The following is an 18,748-nucleotide window of genomic DNA, read 5'->3' on the forward strand; positions in this document are numbered from 1 at the left end:
ATTTTTATAAATACAAAGGCAATGGAAACAAGACTCAGCGTTGCTATAAGAACCTTACAGACAACAAATAAAATAAAAAACCCTTTTTAATCAACTTAACAGAACCATCATCAAAGTCCTTCAATTTTCATACACTTAACAGAAAGTGTCTAACCAATTGGACTTGGAATCGACAAAACAATGACAACTAGTGATTTAGGATTAAAACATCTTCCTGAAACCAAGAGGCAAAATGAAGAGCTTGCATGGCTAAAATAGATTGAGTGTGTGGCATGAATCAGTAGATGAAATTCCACACTGAATCTTTTACAAAGTGGAATATTTTCTCGTTGTGGGGCTTGCTATGGACTATGTATGTACCTTTGCCATACCATTAAGTTAGGAAGCCAAGGTAGAGCATGAAACAAGTAATTTATGAGTCTATGTGGTCTGAATTAGTACTCATCTCCTGTTGTCTCCATCTTGTAGCCGTTCTCGCCGGATCCGTATTCATCAGGCACAGACTGCTGGTCCATCATGCCGTCTTCCCTGAACTCCTCCATGTTGGGTGCTGCTTCTCCCCCCTCCTCATTGGGTACATCATCTTGGGGACCTACATCTTCTCTTAAGGAGCCATGGCGCTCCTCCCTGCGCTCACCCCTATCTCTGTCTCCTCGCTCCCTCTTGTGATCCCGGTCTCTGTCTCGGTCTCCCCGACTACGCCTGTCTCTGTCCCTATGGCTGCGCCGGCGGTCCCGATCCTTATCTCTATCTCTGTCCCTGCGCTCCTCCACACCCTCACCTGCTTCTCCTTCAGCTTCCTCTGGTAGGCGTTCCCCACCCTCAGCGACACCGTCTCCTTGGCTGACTTCCTCTCCATCAAGACCCTTTGCTCTCTCACGGTCTCGTTTGCGATCCCGACTTCTACTCCTCCTCTTTCTATCCCGGTCTTTACTCCTTTCCCTGCTCCTACTGTCTGCTCCAGCTGGTGCCACACGATCGCGCTCTCTCTCTCGACGTCGACTGTTACCGCCGGCCTCCTCCCCTACTGCCGCTGGCCTTTCCCTCTCTCGCTCGCTTGAACGGGTAGGACGACGGCGTTCACGAGACCGGGACCTTCGACGCTCTCTGTCCTTATCACGGTCCCGACTACGCTCCCTGCGTTCTCCACGATCCCGCTCTCTATCAAGTAATGAAGGGAATAAAAAGTAAGTAACACAAAAACACACAGACATACAGTATATAGTACAGTGGAACCCGACACCCCTTTGGACTCGTTGACCCATGTCAACATAACTGAAAACCAGAGACAAAGGAAAATTGGTGATAAAAGATTTTTGCACCTGTGTGAGTTTGTCAACATGACTTTCATCTTCTCGTATAGGGATGTCCCGATCCAGGTTTTTGCACTTCCGATCTGATACCGATACTGGCCTATCCGAGCATGTATTAAAGTTTAAAGTTATTTAGCCTACTTAGTTGTCAGAATCATGTTGAAAAGGGTTTAGTACTCTTGATAACAACTAGCCAGCTGAATTAGGGGAGTTTGAATAATACACAATGGTTGGTAACAAGAAACTGACCTGTTTATTCAAGGATAAACACAAAATAGACAAAATTATACATAAACAGAAATGGCATCATTGAAACTAGGGCTGGGCGATATGGCCTTTATTAAATATTGCGATATTTTAAGGCCATATTGCAATACACGATATATATCTCGATATTTTGCCTTAGCCTTGAATGAACACTTGATGCATATAATCACAGCAGTATGATGATTCTATGTGTTTTGATTGATTGATTGAGACATTTATTAGTAGATTGCACAGTGAAGTACATATTCCGTACAATTGACCACTAAATGGTAACACTCGAATAAGTTTTTCAACTTGTTTAAGTCGGGGTCCACTTAAATTGATTCATGATACAGAGATATACTATCAGATATATACTATCATCATAATACAGTCATCACACAAGATAATCACATTGAATTATTTACATTATTTATAATCCAGGGTGTGGAGGGGGGCGCCGGATGTAAGTGTCAAAAAGACAGCCAAAAGAGTTTGATATGAGAATAAATCTAAAGTTAAAATATAGGGTAGAAATGCACCCATTTGCAGGAAATGTAATCTTGATTTTCAAAATTTTCTTTCAAGGCTTGCATGTCTACATTAAAACATTCTTCTTCATACTGCATTAATATATGCTACTTTTAAACTTTCATGCAGAGAAGGAAATCACAACTAAAAAAAAATCACTAATTTTTCATACGGTGTTGATCTGGAAATGTTTGCCTCAGCATTTTGATGGTGTGGGCGTGTGGCACCGAATGGAGATAAGCGTCTCGACAGACGTTACAATATTTGAACAATGATGACGAAAACTGTTTCCTCTGTCGTGTCCGTGTGTCGAAAATTGTTATGCGCTTATTTTTTTTATTTGATTTTGTGCGTGGCATAGATTTGCCGTGCGCAGAGGACGCTTGAGCAGTGCGTAATTGCACAGGCGCGCACCTTAGAGGGAGCATTGCTCGCACGGCTGCGCTAGCATCACAGCTAACGTTAGCCATGCTGCTACCTCTCTGCTGGGAGAGGACGTATACGTACGTGACGTATGATGTGACATTATGTGACGTGTGTAAGAAGGTGCGCTTGCTGTCTGTGAGAGGGAGACACAGAAAAGAGTGAGAAGAGCCTGTCGTGTAATGCCAGCAGCTAAAAGCAACTGCGTGAGAATCCACAGACCTGTGGATGTGTTGAAGGTGTGCTGGAAAATGCGGAACGAAAATTAGGGAGCAGCAGAAAAGAGGAATGTATTATTTAAATCGGTGCGTTGGAAAACACGGACCAGAGTTGTTGTTTTTTAACTGGATCTGGATCGGCATTTTCCCATGCCTTGCCAATACACATTTTTTGGCAAATATCGGCGGCCGATCCGATCCAAATATCGGATCGGGACATCCCTATTCTCGTACAATTCCCAATTAGAACTCGAGCAGCGGCGCAAGGTGAAAAAAAACTATAACTTATTTTAAGATGCTACACTTCCTGAAATCTTTGATGGTGGGTCAGGGTGTTGAGAGGAACGCAACTGCATGAGTAGTGTGGCTCCTTAATTGCCCCATTGTAGGGAAAAGCTATTCCTTACACATGCTTCGATCTTTCTGAAATCTTTGATGGTGGGCCAGGGTGTTGGGATGGAAGCAACTGCATGAGTACTGCAGCGCTAGTATCTCCCCCTTGTGGTGAAAAACTATAACAGTAATAACTTCCTTACACATTCTCTATTCTTCCTGATATTTCTGATGGTGGGTCACACTGTTTGGTGGGACGCAACTGCATGACTACTGCGGTGCCTTTATCGCCCCCTGTGGTGAAAAACTATTCCTTAAACATGCTTTGATCTTTCTGACATTTTTTGATGGTGGGCCAGGGTGCTGGGATGGAAGCAACTGCATGAGTACTGCAGCGCTAGTATCGCCCTGTTGTGGTGAAAAACTAGAACAGTAATAACGTCCTAAACATGCCCCAATCTTCCTAAAATGTTTGATGGTGCGTCAAGGTGTTGGGTGGGACGCAGCGGCATGACTACTGTGGCGCCTCAATCACCCCCTTTTGGTGAAAAACTATAACAGTAATAACTTCCTTACACATTCTCTGATCTTTCTGATATTTTTGTCACATTGTTTGGTTGGAGGCAACTGCATGACTACTGCGGTGCCTTTAACACCCCATTGTGGTAAAAAACTAACGGTAAACATCCTTATACATGCTCCGCTCTTCCTGAATTTTTTGATGGTGGATCAGTGTGTTGGTTGGGATGTGACCGCAAGCATCATACGTGCTTACCGACTCGCGCGAACCTCTCGGTGCAACGGAGGCGAAGGATCTTTCAACGCTGCTGGCAGCTTTACATTTTCATTGATACTTTTATACTCAACCAAGCTGCTGTGGTAATTTTGTTGTATGCGTCAACTCCAATAACAAACCTTTCTTCTAGAACATTCAATTAGTTTCTGTGGTAAAATCTAGGTTAATACTGCCATGCTTTTATTTCGCAGCTTACTTTGCACTGAACAGGAAGTCACGGTCTGCATTTTAATGCTGTGTGCTAGACTCTACCATATCAACTTTATGTATAAAGTGCTTTGTTGCGGTTGTCGTTTCCCGCTTCTTAGCGATAATGACGCTAACAATACTAAAACACATGTCGACATATACTTATCCATTTGCACATAAATGATCTTTTAGCGCTCAAAGTTTATGGGTGCTTTTTAGTGATAAGAAAAAACAACGATCTACATAAGTGGGGCTGACTTAAAGCGAGTTCCACTGTAATTATTGGATTTTCAGTAAGAGCTTACCCTCCTCCTCCCAGTGGGCGTTCATCATATCGAGATGCATCATCTCTGCCAGAGTGCTTGATGTTGACATCTGCACCACCTCTTCTAGTCCCACCTAACCCTCCACCTGGGTGAAATTGAATGTGGTCAGGTTAAATAATTGGGTTTGATCAGCACATAAAGCTCATCCAAGCTTTGAATGATGACAATTGTGCGTGTGTGGGGTGGGGGGCCTGCATACCTAGTCTTCGAGGTTGCCATCCTTTGACGGTGCGCCCCCGTTCAACATCCACCAGCACTCTTCTGCCATCAATCTTCTTCCCATCAGCATGCTTGTAGGAAGCTGGAGAAGAGGAGTAGGGAGAGGAGAGACAGAGGTGATGTCGGTGCATGATTGCATGACTATAGCCAAGGAAACAGACAGTGCTATAAGCATACTGACCAGGAGCAGGCGAAGCCGAGAGGGCTGCTCTCTGGGTAAAAGCCCAAGGATAATGGGAGTAGACTTCCTTCCACCCGAGGTATGTTCAATGCGTTTCACTTTAATTGCATAGCTTAACATCCAGGTTCTAAGTGCTTTGTGATCAGCAACGCTAAGTTTAAAAAATTGATGTACTGAATGTGACGGTCAATTTTAAGGAATGACTTTTGTCAGAATATTCACATTTATGCAACGAATGTAAAATGTATTACCTTCAGCAAAAATGTATGTCAGTGCATTCACTTCACTTACCAAGATATAATGGTTTATGCAGTGTATTTCTAACAAGATCGATCATGCCAGTGATGCAAAAATTTAAATACCAAGCATTACAATTTATAACATGGTAAAATAAAGTTCTAACAAAAAGAATAATGCTTTGTAATTGATATACATTTATGAACTTTAACAGCATGGATTTACAAAATCGAAGTCATGTGCGAGCTTTTGGTGGTGGTTTGCATCTGTTATGACCTTTTACCTGCTTACCATCCTCTTATTGCAAGAGCAGCACAATGAAGAAGCCAACAATATAGTCACAACGTCTCTCACACCTCATCCAATGACCCCAATACATGTCTTGTTGATCCATCTTGTACAAGGGAAGAAGTTCAAAATTCTTGTCTGCTACACTGGTTTGATGTGGAACACTGAAGCTACAGTGTTGATGTTGAAGAACTTGTGACTTACCACAACCACTCAGTTTATCCTTTAGACAAGACGGAATATCAGCCATAGACCTTATATAAGTGGGGCCTTACCACAACCCTTCAGCACCAGAATTTACGAAGTTGCAACACATCAAGCAGGGGCCTTACCAGAACCCCTCCACTACCATTCTCCACGAAGGATGCCATACAAATCCCATCCTCTGACAGGGCCTTACCAAACCCCCATCATCCTCACAAGTGACGACCAAAGGGAGAAAAAAACAAAAAACAGGCCATCTTAAAAAGGCAGGATTTGCCTTTCATGACTCCCACTAATTATTGGATACCATTAACATCATGCTCCTTCCATGACTACTGCTGTGGTTGAGAATGTGTCTTCAATTCGACAGCCATGATCTCAACCGCTTTATTCGGGGGGGGAAAAAAAAGACCTTATCTTTCTTTTATTATAGTAATGCAGAACACTATGCTGCTAAACCTAACTACTTTGGGTATGTAATGTATAAAATTATGTACGAGTAGCCCGTTTCAGAGGTACCAAGAAAATACATCTGCCCTTTCCATTAAAGCCAGCTCAGACTGTCATTTTCACCACTTCATTTGATTAAATTTCATTTGATGGGGTCTTGTGGGGATCTACTTAATATAAAGTAATGACCAGGGTCAGTTAAAAATAACCTTAGTCCAGTGCCATTAACCTCCGCATACTTAAACTTTTAAAATACACAATACATATACCGCACAGACCAAATACAGCTTTAAGCTCATTTTCATCTGTTGTCCCTGGGTAAAGGCATAGCTCCGTCAACACATCTAGCCGAGCAGACAAAAGGTTATCTTAGGCTATTTTTATTTTAAACATTGTGACATTTGCATAATAGGCCATGACGCCTGTGCATTATTTTTTTATGGAAAAAGCAAAACAAATGTTTCATATCATCTTTTTTGCATAATTGGTCATGATACATATGCATGTAATTCGTATGGAAAAACAAAACAAATATGGTAAATACAAATAACCTTTCTTTTGTCACTTCTTTTTATATCCAGTAAAACTAGAACGGTCTCTAGATCTATCAATAAAAAAAAAAAATCTAGAGGGGTTTGATTCAAAACTTGAAATATAGCAACGGCGTCAGTAAATTGGCAGCACAGTTCTGTCAGATCGCTGCATTAGACATATGTTAAAGCAGAGTTACGAGGCATCTACTGTATGAAGTTTTAACGAAAAACTTAATTCACAGAGGCCCATTAAAATGAGCGAGGGCAACAAGTAGCGCCAAATCAATTTGCTGCGGAACAAATGTATCTTTGGCAGGCCACGACAAACAACTGAAAGTACAGGAAACAGACAATTCCTGAACATCCAACCAACTTATGTTACCGATTGGCGCAGAATGTAACTTTAGATTCTAAAAAAAAGAGTGCAAATATTTGTACAGGCACTTTCCATCACACTCAGCCAAAAAACTGCCTGACTTTGCCACAATCCAAGACAGCGACATTATTCTTTGTTGCATCAATCGTATTAGTAAAAATTAAAAGTAGTATCGACTGGAGTGCAATTACATTAACAGTACTGTTTTTTCTTACATGTTGTCAAACTATTTAATGTTTCAAACTAAAGAAAAATACACGCTCTGCGCAACAAGAGGTGGCTTTAACAGAAAGGGCAAAAAGATTGGGCACCATTACAGGCTAGTTGTCTGGAGTGCGTTCAATGGTCAAAGCCCAAGTTGTAAACCATATGACCTTCATGAAAAGCTCCTGGGACTTGCCAATAAATAATGCTTTTCCCATTGAACGTATATCCTCTTCCCTATGTAGGAGATGGAGGGTGGAAAGAAATCTTACCCATCATACAAACCCATTATACCAACCATACACTGAGCTGTGGTAGTAGGGTGTAGATGTATCATAACCATCATCATCATCTGCTAGCCCGCTCTGGCCAATAGCCATCACAGATTGGCGGCTGCAGTGGCAATGAGAACAACACACAGTTAATATAATGTTTAGGCCCACCTCCCCCCTTCATCCCTTGCTTGACTACGTAGCCGTGATCAGCAACTCTGGTCTTGAAGAGCTGATACCACCGACATTCTGGAATGGTGTTTCAGATGACAACAACCACAGGTCTAATCAGACAATGTTGGAATATCCACAGTGGCATCAAAACAAATTATAATACTTTAGTAATATTGTACTAACTTTTGGATACAATCTCACCATGACCAGGGTTGAAGACCACCGAAAAAAAAATGTGCTCACTTTAAAGTTGAGGTCTTATACAGTCAATAGTATATTCCAGTTAATACCCCATTCAATTCACTGTCCAGTAACTAATCTAACCTTGTGCTTACCATTAGAGTCCAACCAGGAGAGCGGCTCTTCCACAGAGCTACATCACCTAACAGTTAAAAGACAATGTGCCCTTTGACAGGCAAAGATGTTCAGGCTCACAGATGAGGCACAGCTCTACCTCTCGGTCCACCCACTTTCCCCAATGATGCCCCACTGAATGAAGCAGTACCCTCCTCAACCAAACCTTTAGTCAACTGACAACACGCAACAAACACAGACACACAAATGTGACACAACCACCAGACTGTTATCATGCAAAATGTGGAAAATGGTGTGCCAGAACTGAAGATTATTTTGATATCATATGGCACTGACCCTCCCAAGCTATTAAAAGATGATGTCGACTGAAGACCACACTGAATCTAACGGAATGAACATGTGACAGGTGTTTTTGTGCTACATTCGTACTCACAGTGCATGTCACGCTCATGCTCATACTCAATGAAGGCATATCCACGAGGTTTCCCCGTCCTCTTGTTGTAGACAATGTAGATCTGAAAGCCACAGGCAGAGTTATTTATATTACTTTATTTTGTATTATTAGTATTACTGTAATACTGCTACTCCGCGTAGCGACGATTATTTTATCATAAAGTTCACACAGTTGGTATATTATACTTTAACATGAAGAATGGTATACAATTCACCAGGGTGCTAAAAGTGCTGCGTGTTGCCGTTTAAACACTCGTTTTGCAGGGTGATCAGTAACCCTTCAGGGCTGGTAGTAAACTGGCTTGGATTTCGGAGAATGTATTGCCTTCAACATTAAAAAATGTGCACGGGACATGCCTTTATATGACTCTTAATTTTGGACCTCCAGAATCAGCATTTGGGTCAACGAGGTGAATTTATTTTGTATTTGTGCTCGACTTCCAACAGAAGCAGATTTTAGGTGAATATGTCCGCCGTGTTGCGGCAACCGGCAAAAATAGAAGCTCTTTGAATATCTATATGACGGTGCCGTACCGCAGGTGGTGGAAATGGACATATTGATTTAAATAATGATAAATAAATTATAAATGGGTTATACTTGTATAGCGCTTTTCTACCTTTAAGGTACTCAAAGCGCTTTGACAGTATTTGCACATTAACCCATTCACACACTGATGGCGGGAGCTGCCATGCAAGGCAGCTAACCTGCAGCCATCAGGAACAAGGGGTGAAGTGTCTTGCCCAAGGACACAACGGACGTGACTAGGATGGTAGAAGGTGGGGATTGAACCCCAGTAACCAGAAACCCTCCGATTGCTGGCACGGCCACTCTACCAACTTCGCCACGCCGTCCCTAGAGATGTTGGTCCCTTGCTTCCTAATTTCCATGGCCTCCTTCATCCATCTCTTGTATTTATTTGTTTCTAATCAAATGACTTTTCCTTGTGTGCCAGTTGTCATAATAAAAACAGAAAGGGTCTGCCGCCGTGGCAATTACGCCCTGCAGCCGTGATCCTGTGGAAATTAGGGCTAAGCATCTAAAGCAACGGTTTTCAACTTTCATCAATATTAGAGCAACTTTGACAAAAATGTAATGTGAGCTATTTGTGTTTTATTTATATGACTTGCAACATTTAAACTGCACTTTATTTTAGAGCTGACAGAATTAACGGTATATTTCATCATCATAATTTTTTGCACCCATCTACTTTTCTGGTCCCCTAGTGCTCATGCAAAATAAACAATTAATATGCATCAAGATAATTATATTTAATCATGATTAATCGTTTGATCGCACTACTTTATTTACGGAGCAGATCTTATTGTCTTTATGCTAGTTTGTAGTAATTTGTCATTAAATAGAGGCATGACAACTAAATTGAACAGTTAAACAAATACTAAAAAGTTTAAAGCAAATATTATTTAACCCTTTGGTGAGCTACTATAAGAGATCCCTGATGTAAATAAAAATAGTCTATACTTTGCCGCTTGCTGAATTGAATAGGTAAACTCACCCGTTTGATTGGGCCGTAGACCTCAAACTCACGGCGAAGCTTGGACTCTGTAGTATCGTAGTTCTAAAAAAAAAAAAAGGAATTATTGTGAGATAATTGTTAGAAGAATTGTAACTGAAACAATTCAAGCATACTCACCACTCTGGCAACAAACAATGTCTTGAATGCATCTCCTTGGGCATTTGGGTCATTATGGGGGTCCCCTGAAATAATGCAAATATGAGGAAGCTTAGTCCAGATAGCATAAACAATTTAAATAAGCTGTATTGTTTTTTCACTGTAGAAACTTACAAAGTTTCAGTTCAGTCTCCACCACTGTTTGTCTTCTTTCAATTTTTTCTCTCCTCTGAAAAAGCAAACAATATGCATGAAAAGGGTTAATCATCAGCAATCACTCAACTGTTTCAAAACCAATAGAAATGCAAGGACTAACTGAAACCCGACTGATACCCATCTACTGGCTGACTGGCGCCAACTACAGTAAGTGGTCAACATAACTAAAACCGAAACATTTAGTTCTGACATACGCCAGAAACAATAGTGGGAATGGGCAATGAAGTATTTTTGAACCAAGGGCAGTTTGTTGACATAATTTTCTAAAGCACTCTTAACGTATTTATATCCATCCATCCATTTTCTACCGCTTGTCCTTCGAGGAATGATAAAGTATTCAGTCGGACTTTGAAGCTGCGACCTTAGCTGCTTATATTACTCTGAGACTTTATTGGATAAAAACAAAATAGAGGTAGTAGACAAGTGCAACGAAAGTAAATCACCTTCTACAAACAAACGGCAGCTCAGCTCGCTCGCAGTCCTTACTTGAGGTGAAGGCTAATTAGCTTTTAGCGTAACGTTAGCTCATTTTGCAGTGTGTGTGTGTTACGGACAGCAAAGCCCTGTCTGTCTGTTATTTCACTTTACCTTGAGCTGTGTTGAAGCAGCAAAAAAGGACATTTTGTTAAATGAAGAGTTTCTGTTTCTGATATTTGATATAATAATGTAAGTGCATCATAAAGCCTACATGAACTCCATGGTGTTCAGGGATGAATAGTCTCTCCTATTGCTATTGTACTATTTTTTCAGCTATAGTTACATTAATCATTAGTAATGGAGCAGCCTAGTTTTGAATGGCAGGGTCCCTGCTATCACATGTTGATAAAAATATAACATTTACATAATAAAAATCAACTACGGGCTTCCCAAATGCTGTAATAAATTAAGCATGATGAGTTGACTTGAAACTGTTTAATGTTGCACTTTTTATATGTAGAAGAAAAGTTTTGTCCTTTTATTTCATCTGAGCAACAACTTGGGGCAGTTTAATGTTGATTAATGTGGGCAGAATTATTATAGTGTTCCCAATGTTCCATCCATCTTCTACCGCTTATTCCCTTCGGGGTCGCTGGAGCCTATCTCAGCTACAATGTTAAAATTTGGTAAATAAATAACCAAAAAATGTATATTTTGTTGTTTTTTTACTGTACCAAAAATTAACCGAACCGTGACCTCTAAACAGAGGTAATTTTTGTGTACCGTTACACCCCTAATATACAGGTAAAAGCCAGTAAATTAGAATATTTTGAAAAACTTGATTTATTTCAGTAATTGCATTCAAAAGGTGTAACTTGTACATTATATTTATTCATTGCACACAGACTGATGCATTCAAATGTTTATTTCATTTAATTTTGATGATTTGAAGTGGCAACAAATGAAAATCCAAAATTCCGTGTGTCACAAAATTAGAATATTACTTAAGGCTAATACAAAAAAGGGATTTTTAGAAATGTTGGCCAACTGAAAAGTATGAAAATGAAAAATATGAGCATGTACAATACTCAATACTTGGTTGGAGCTCCTTTTGCCTCAATTACTGCGTTAATGCGGCGTGGCATGGAGTCGATGAGTTTCTGGCACTGCTCAGGTGTTATGAGAGCCCAGGTTGCTCTGATAGTGGCCTTCAACTCTTCTGCGTTTTTGGGTATGGCATTCTGCATCTTCCTTTTCACAATACCCCACAGATTTTCTATGGGGCTAAGGTCAGGGGAGTTGGCGGGCCAATTTAGAACAGAAATACCATGGTCCGTAAACCAGGCACGGGTAGATTTTGCGCTGTGTGCAGGCGCCAAGTCCTGTTGGAACTTGAAATCTCCATCTCCATAGAGCAGGTCAGCAGCAGGAAGCATGAAGTGCTCTAAAACTTGCTGGTAGACGGCTGCGTTGACCCTGGATCTCAGGAAACAGAGTGGACCGACACCAGCAGATGACATGGCACCCCAAACCATCACCCAACCATGCAAATTTTGCATTTCCTTTGGAAATCGAGGTCCCAGAGTCTGGAGGAAGACAGGAGAGGCACAGGATCCACGTTGCCTGAAGTCTAGTGTAAAGTTTCCACCATCAGTGATGGTTTGGGGTGCCATGTCATCTGCTGGTGTCGGTCCACTCTGTTTCCTGAGATCCAGGGTCAACGCAGCCGTCTACCAGCAAGTTTTAGAGCACTTCATGCTTCCTGCTGCTGACCTGCTCTATGGAGATGGAGATTTCAAGTTCCAACAGGACTTGGCGCCTGCACACAGCGCAAAATCTACCCGTGCCTGGTTTACGGACCATGGTATTTCTGTTCTAAATTGGCCCGCCAACTCCCCTGACCTTAGCCCCATAGAAAATCTGTGGGGTATTGTGAAAAGGAAGATGCAGAATGCCAGACCCAAAAACGCAGAAGAGTTGAAGGCCACTATCAGAGCAACCTGGGCTCTCATAACACCTGAGCAGTGCCAGAAACTCATCGACTCCATGCCACGCCGCATTAACGCAGTAATTGAGGCAAACGGAGCTCCAACCAAGTATTGAGTATTGTACATGCTCATATTTTTCATTTTCATACTTTTCAGTTGGCCAACATTTCTAAAAATCCCTTTTTTGTATTAGCCTTAAGTAATATTCTAATTTTGTGACACACGGAATTTTGGATTTTCATTTGTTGCCACTTCAAATCATCAAAATTAAATGAAATAAACATTTGAATGCATCAGTCTGTGTGCAATGAATAAATATAATGTACAAGTTACACCTTTTGAATGCAATTACTGAAATAAATCAAGTTTTTCAAAAAATTCTAATCTACCGTACTGGCTTTTACCTGTATATATATTAGAGATGCGCGGATAGGCAATTATTTCATCCGCAACCGCATCAGAAAGTAGTCAACCATCCGCCATCTACCCGATGTAACATTTGATCAGAACCGCACCCGCCCGTTGTTATATATCTAATATAGACGATGCAAGGCATTAGTGAGGTTATAAAGCTTTTGCCTGTTAAAGAAAGGAGACTGATCCAATGCAGCACAGACATTCGCGTGCCACGCTGTCACGACCCAGACGCACACCAGTGCGCAATCATATGGGAGCCGCGCTGAGCGCCCCTCCAAGCGCGTCTCGCTGCCGGCGACGGCCGGGTATGGGCCCGATGCTCCAGCGCCATCCATTTTCAGGGCTAGTTGATTAGGCAGGTGGGTTGTTACACACTCCTTAGTGGGTTCCGACTTCCATGGCCACCGTCCTGCTGTCTATATCAACCAGGGTGAGCCCCACCTCTTTCGTGAGCGCACTGCGCGCGGAGTGACCCCTGTTACGCGCCCCCGGCAACAGGGGTGGCGGGCAGGTAAGCTGCGTGGGCGGAGCGCGCGGAGTGACCCCTGTTACGAGCCCCCGGCCACGGGGGTGGCGGGCAGGTAAGCTGCTTACCTGCTGCGCGTGACGCCGACCGCGGCGGGGTGTCGGTGCGGTGGTGACCCTGGACGTGCGTCGGGCCCTTCTCGCGGATCGCATCAGCTACGGCTCCCGGTGGGGCCCTCTCGGGGGAAGGGGCCTCGGTCCCGGACCCCGGCGAGGCGTCCCTTCTCCGCTCCGTAAAAGTGTCCATCTCTTTTTTTTTTCTTCTTCTGTTGTGGCATATGCAGCAGGTGCCTGCTCGTTTTTCGTATGTGGGTAACAACATTTAACTATGTATATATATTTCCCAATTGGTTTAACTGCCACCCGCCTGAATCTATTTAAAATCTAATTTTTTTTTATTTCAACCGCCCGACCCGCGGATAAAATCTAATTTTTTTTTAATTTCATCCGCCCGATCCGCGGATAATCCGCGGACTCCGCGGTTGTGCCCGCAAACCGCGCATCTCTAATATATATACATATAAAAAATACTTGAATTTTTTAATATCTTCCTAATTCTGAGTTCTCAAGGTTGGCTAGTATGATCATTACACCCCTACAACTTACCTTTCTTTCTAATCTCTCGTCACGGGTTTCGGCTCTTGTAGGTGGAGGGGCATCTCTGGGGTCCTAAGCACAAAAAGACAAACAAACGGTATGTCATTTGGGAATGCAATCGTGCGGATGGAATCATACAGGTATCATAAATAATAAACTTTTAACCTCGAAGTGTCTGATGAACGGGGCGATGCCACAGTACGGCTGGTTGTGGTGTTTCTCGTGGGGCAGCTTCTCCAACTGAGGCAGAAAAGGGATAGGGTCCCGTGGGGCGAAGAGGGCCAAAAGGTTCGGCGGTAAAAACTGAGTCATTTTTTCACCTAAGAAACAGATCACATATTGTAAGTTAAACCACATTTCAGAAGGAAAGACAAAAAAAAAAGCATATGGTGGAAAACAAAGCCAGGCATAGCTCGCTAACTCGATGTGCTACTTAGCATGTAAGCAGTTACGCCATTTAAAATGGGTTTCTTATCATTACCAAGCACATTTGTTAATTATAAACTAACACATGACACACAAGTACATAGTTACACTTATATTATCACAACATTTCAGAGATTACGGGCCACTCGAGTTGTTAGCGTTAGCCACCACGCTAGCTCGCTACGCTGACGAGAAGTACTCATTATTCTTACCTTCACTCCCCCGATGTCCAGGAATAAATTAGACCATCCACTTGAGACGGAGTCGGGAGATACATAAAAGCCAGGTGCTAACTTGCAAAAAATACGGTCGACACACGTTCTGTGTGAGTTAAGCAGGAGTCGAAGTGAGCGTGTGGCGACGCGACGTATAATGTGGAGATTGCAGAAGTTCTCATATCAAAATGGCGGGATGCCGTAAAGCGGCGAAGTCCGACGTAAAATAAGCAGCGGCTACAACAGTAGTATCCAAAGGGCGGCAACTCGCAACTTATAATTGACCCGGAGAACATTTACGAAATTTAAAATGTATAACGTTTAAAACTAATAATAAACGACTGGGGATAAAGTTTATTGCCTAAGGCAGTGTTTTTCAACCTTTTTTGAGCCAAGGCACATTTTTTGCGTTGAAAAAATCCGGAGGCAGTACACCACCATCCATCCATCCATCCATTTCTACCGCTTATTCCCTTTTGGGGTCGCGGGGGGCGCTGGAGCCTATCTCAGCTACAATCGGGCGGAAGGCGGGGTACACCCTGGACAAGTCGCCACCTCATCGCAGGGCACACCACCAGCAGAAATCATTAAAAATTAAACTCATTTGCAGAGGTGGGTAGAGTAGCCAGAAATTGTACTCAAGCAAGAGTACTGTTACTTTAGAGATTTATTACTCAAGTAAAAGTAAGGAGTAGTCACCCAAATATTTACTTGAGTAAAAGTACAAAGTATGTTGTGAAAAAAAGTACTGAGTAACTGATGAGTAACATACACACACATAACCTGGCTTTTTAGCATTAAGCTAATGTTACATGATTCGGCAATTGCTAATCAATAAATAGCTAGTTCTGTTTTAACGTCGGGTTAATATTGTGGAGGGGGCTAAATTGTTATGGAAAATAATAATGTAACGTTAGGTAATTACAGTACTCCCACCTTACATTCCTCAGGGACATTTGTATTAGATCTTTTAAGCACGTGTTTTTGTTTACATTGTTATTGCCTTCTGGTTAGCTAATGTTTGCCCTGCAGGTAATAGTCACTTTTCCACCCCTTTATATATTAGGTATAGTTGTAAGTAAAAAAAAAGGTCAAAGACAAAGCTATTCGGTTTCTTGTGAGTATATACACTTCACTGCCGATGTGGGGGGGCGCCACCTAAAATCTTGCCTAGGGCGCCAGATTGGTTAGGGCCGGGCCTGCATCCATCCATCCATTTTCTACCGCTTATTCACTTTTGGGGTCGCGGGGGGCGCTGGAGCCTATCTCAGCTACAATCGGGCGGAAGGCGGGGTACACCCTGGACAAGTCGTCACCTCATCGCAGGGCACACCACCAGCAGAAATCATTAAAAATTAAACTCAGTTGACAGTAAAAAGTCGTTGCCGCAATTGTTGGATATGACTTTAAACCATAACCTAGCATGTATCAAATCAAATCAAATCAAATCAACTTTATTTATAAAGCACATTTAAAATTTACCACAGGGGTAGCCAAAGTGCTGTACAATGGACAGGTTAAAAGATAAAACGAGTACCGAGCAAACAACACAACACAAACAGAACACGATAAAAAAAATAAAAAATAAAAATAGAATAAATAAAAACATAAAAACAGGTTCACAGCAGGTGTATTATGGGGCGCCATTGCAGGATGGATATCATTCAGTGTTAAAAGCCATGGAATAAAAGTATGTTTTTAAGAGAGATTTAAAAACAGGAAGAGAGGAGGCTTGTCTAACACTCAGAGGTAGGTCGTTCCAGAGCTTGGGAGCAGCAATGGCGAAAGCTCTGTCACCTCTAAGCTTCAGCCTTGTGTCAGGGACCGTCAACAGCAGCTGATCGGCTGATCTTAAGGATCGGGTGGGGCAGTAAGGCTGAAGGAGGTCGGAGAGATAGGTTGGCGCGAGGTTGTTTAGACATTTAAAAACAAATAAAAGGAGTTTAAAATTGATTCGATAACGCACAGGGAGCCAGTGTCACTATAGCTCTTGTCTCAAAGTACACTGCAAAAAGTGAAATCTAAGTAAGATGAAATATCTCAAATAAGGGTGATATTTGCTTATTTTCTGTCTGATAAGATAATTCTTCTCACTAAGCAGATTTCATGTTCGAGTGTTTTACTTGTTTTAAGTGTTTTGGTCCTAAATGATCTCAGTAAGATATTACAGCTTGTTGCTGAGATTTGATGACCTATATTGAGTAAAACATGCTTGAAACTAGAATATCAACTGTTGCAAAGCTGTGTCATCAACACTCACAAGTATAAAACTACTTTTTTAAAGTAACAATTTCTTATTTCAAGCATGAAAAAAAATTCATGACTTTGACACAATTGTGTCTCATAATTAAAACAGATGACAGCCAAATGGACTTTGCTGTTTTATTTTCAATGAAACAATAGAAAATATGTACTCATATGGTAGTACACTTGTTATTAGTGATAATATACTTATTTTAAGGCATTTTTGGGTTCCTTGAGGTTAGCTAATTTTACTTGTTTTGGAAAGTCTTGACAAGCCGAATTTTCTTGTTCTATTGGCAGATAATTTTGCTTAGTTCAAATAAAATACCCCTCATTTTGGTTTTGGTTTTTCTTGCTTTTGAACACTGACTTTTTGCAGTGTCGGTGTACTGTCACCACCTGTCACATCACGCCCTGACTTATTTGGACTTTTTTGCTGTTTTCCTGTGTGTAGTGTTTTAGTTCTTGTCTTGCGCTCCTAATTTGGTGGCTTTTTCTCTTTTTTTGGTATTTTCCTGTAGCAGTTTCATGTCTTCTCTTGAACGATACATCTACTTTGTTTTTATCCTTCTTTGAGGGGACATTGTTGATTGTCATGTCATGTTCGGTTGTACATTGTGGACGCCATCTTTGCTCCACAGTAAGTCTTTGCTGTCGTCCAGCATTCTGTTTTTGTTTACTTTGTAGCCAGTTCAGTTTTAGTTTCGTTCTGCATAGCCTTCCCTAAGCTTCAATGTCTTTTCTTAGGGGCACTCACCTTTTGTTTATTTTTGGTTTAAGCATTAGACACCTTTTTACCTGCACGCTGCCTCCCGCTGTTTCCGACATCGACAAAGCAATTAGCTATCTGCTGCCACCTACTGATATGGAAGAGTATTACACGGTTACTCTGCCGAGCTCTAGACAGCACCGACACTCAACAACAACACATCATTTGCAGACTATAATTACTGGTTTGCAAAAAATATTTTTTACCCCAAATAGGTGAAATTAGATCATCTCCTACGGCACACCAGACTGTATCTCACGGCACACTGTGTGCCGCGGCACAGTGGTTGAAAAACACTGGCCTAAGGAAGGACACAACAGCAGTGACTGGGATGGACAAGGAGGGATTCGAACCCCCAAACCCTTCAGCTACTGGACAACCTGCTCGCCTCTACCAGTAAGTTGACTATAGACCAGTTCTGTGCAAAATACGGTCCGTTAAGATTGTCAATCCCGTTCTACATAATTTTTTTTTAGACCTTTAACATCAAAACTGTAGCCGGCATTATCTTTCTTTCTTTTAGTTTATTTCGATCATGAACACTTACAGCATGGGTGTCAGACTCTGGCCCGCGGACCAAATTTGGCCTGCCGTGTAATTTCACTTGGCCCGTGAGGTGATATCAAATTAACACTAGAGCTGGCCCGCCGCAGTGCCGCGGTACACCGCTAATTCTCATATTTGCCAAACCTCCCAGGAGACTCCCAAATTTCAGTGCCCCTTCAAGACAAAAAAGTACTAAAAACAGTCACTTTTGCCTCTTTGAGCTGTAATTTGACCCCCTTAACACGCTTCAAAACTCACCGAACTGAACACACACATCAGGACTGGCAAAAATTGCGATCTAATAAAAAAACCTAACCCCAACTTTAAAAATTGCGCTCTACAGCAATTTTTGAATAAAACGGAGAAAAAACTGCTCCTCGGAAGAAAACAATTACAAAACTGCCTGTAACTCCCACTGGGAAGGTCGGAGAGACATGAAACAAAAACCTCTCCGTAGGTCTCACTTAGACCTACAT

General features: G+C 41.9%; 1 protein-coding gene across 1 annotated transcript; it reads right to left on the bottom strand.

The window, feature by feature from the left end:
- Positions 1 to 68: 68 nt before the first annotated feature.
- snrnp70 (small nuclear ribonucleoprotein 70 (U1)) lies at positions 69 to 14,910 on the bottom strand. Its single transcript, XM_061973751.1, has 10 exons — positions 14,711 to 14,910; positions 14,238 to 14,392; positions 14,082 to 14,144; positions 10,087 to 10,141; positions 9,934 to 9,998; positions 9,796 to 9,858; positions 8,262 to 8,343; positions 4,575 to 4,676; positions 4,355 to 4,460; positions 69 to 1,161 (listed from the first exon to the last, which is right to left on the bottom strand). The coding sequence occupies exons 2-10, from the start codon at positions 14,382 to 14,384 to the stop codon at positions 435 to 437; spliced, it is 1,410 nt and encodes a 469-aa protein (XP_061829735.1). The 5' UTR covers positions 14,385 to 14,392; positions 14,711 to 14,910; the 3' UTR covers positions 69 to 434.
- Positions 14,911 to 18,748: the final 3,838 nt, after the last annotated feature.

Source organism: Nerophis lumbriciformis, linkage group LG22 (assembly GCF_033978685.3).
Source record: "Nerophis lumbriciformis linkage group LG22, RoL_Nlum_v2.1, whole genome shotgun sequence".
In the NCBI taxonomy this organism is placed as follows: Eukaryota; Metazoa; Chordata; class Actinopteri; order Syngnathiformes; family Syngnathidae; genus Nerophis; species Nerophis lumbriciformis.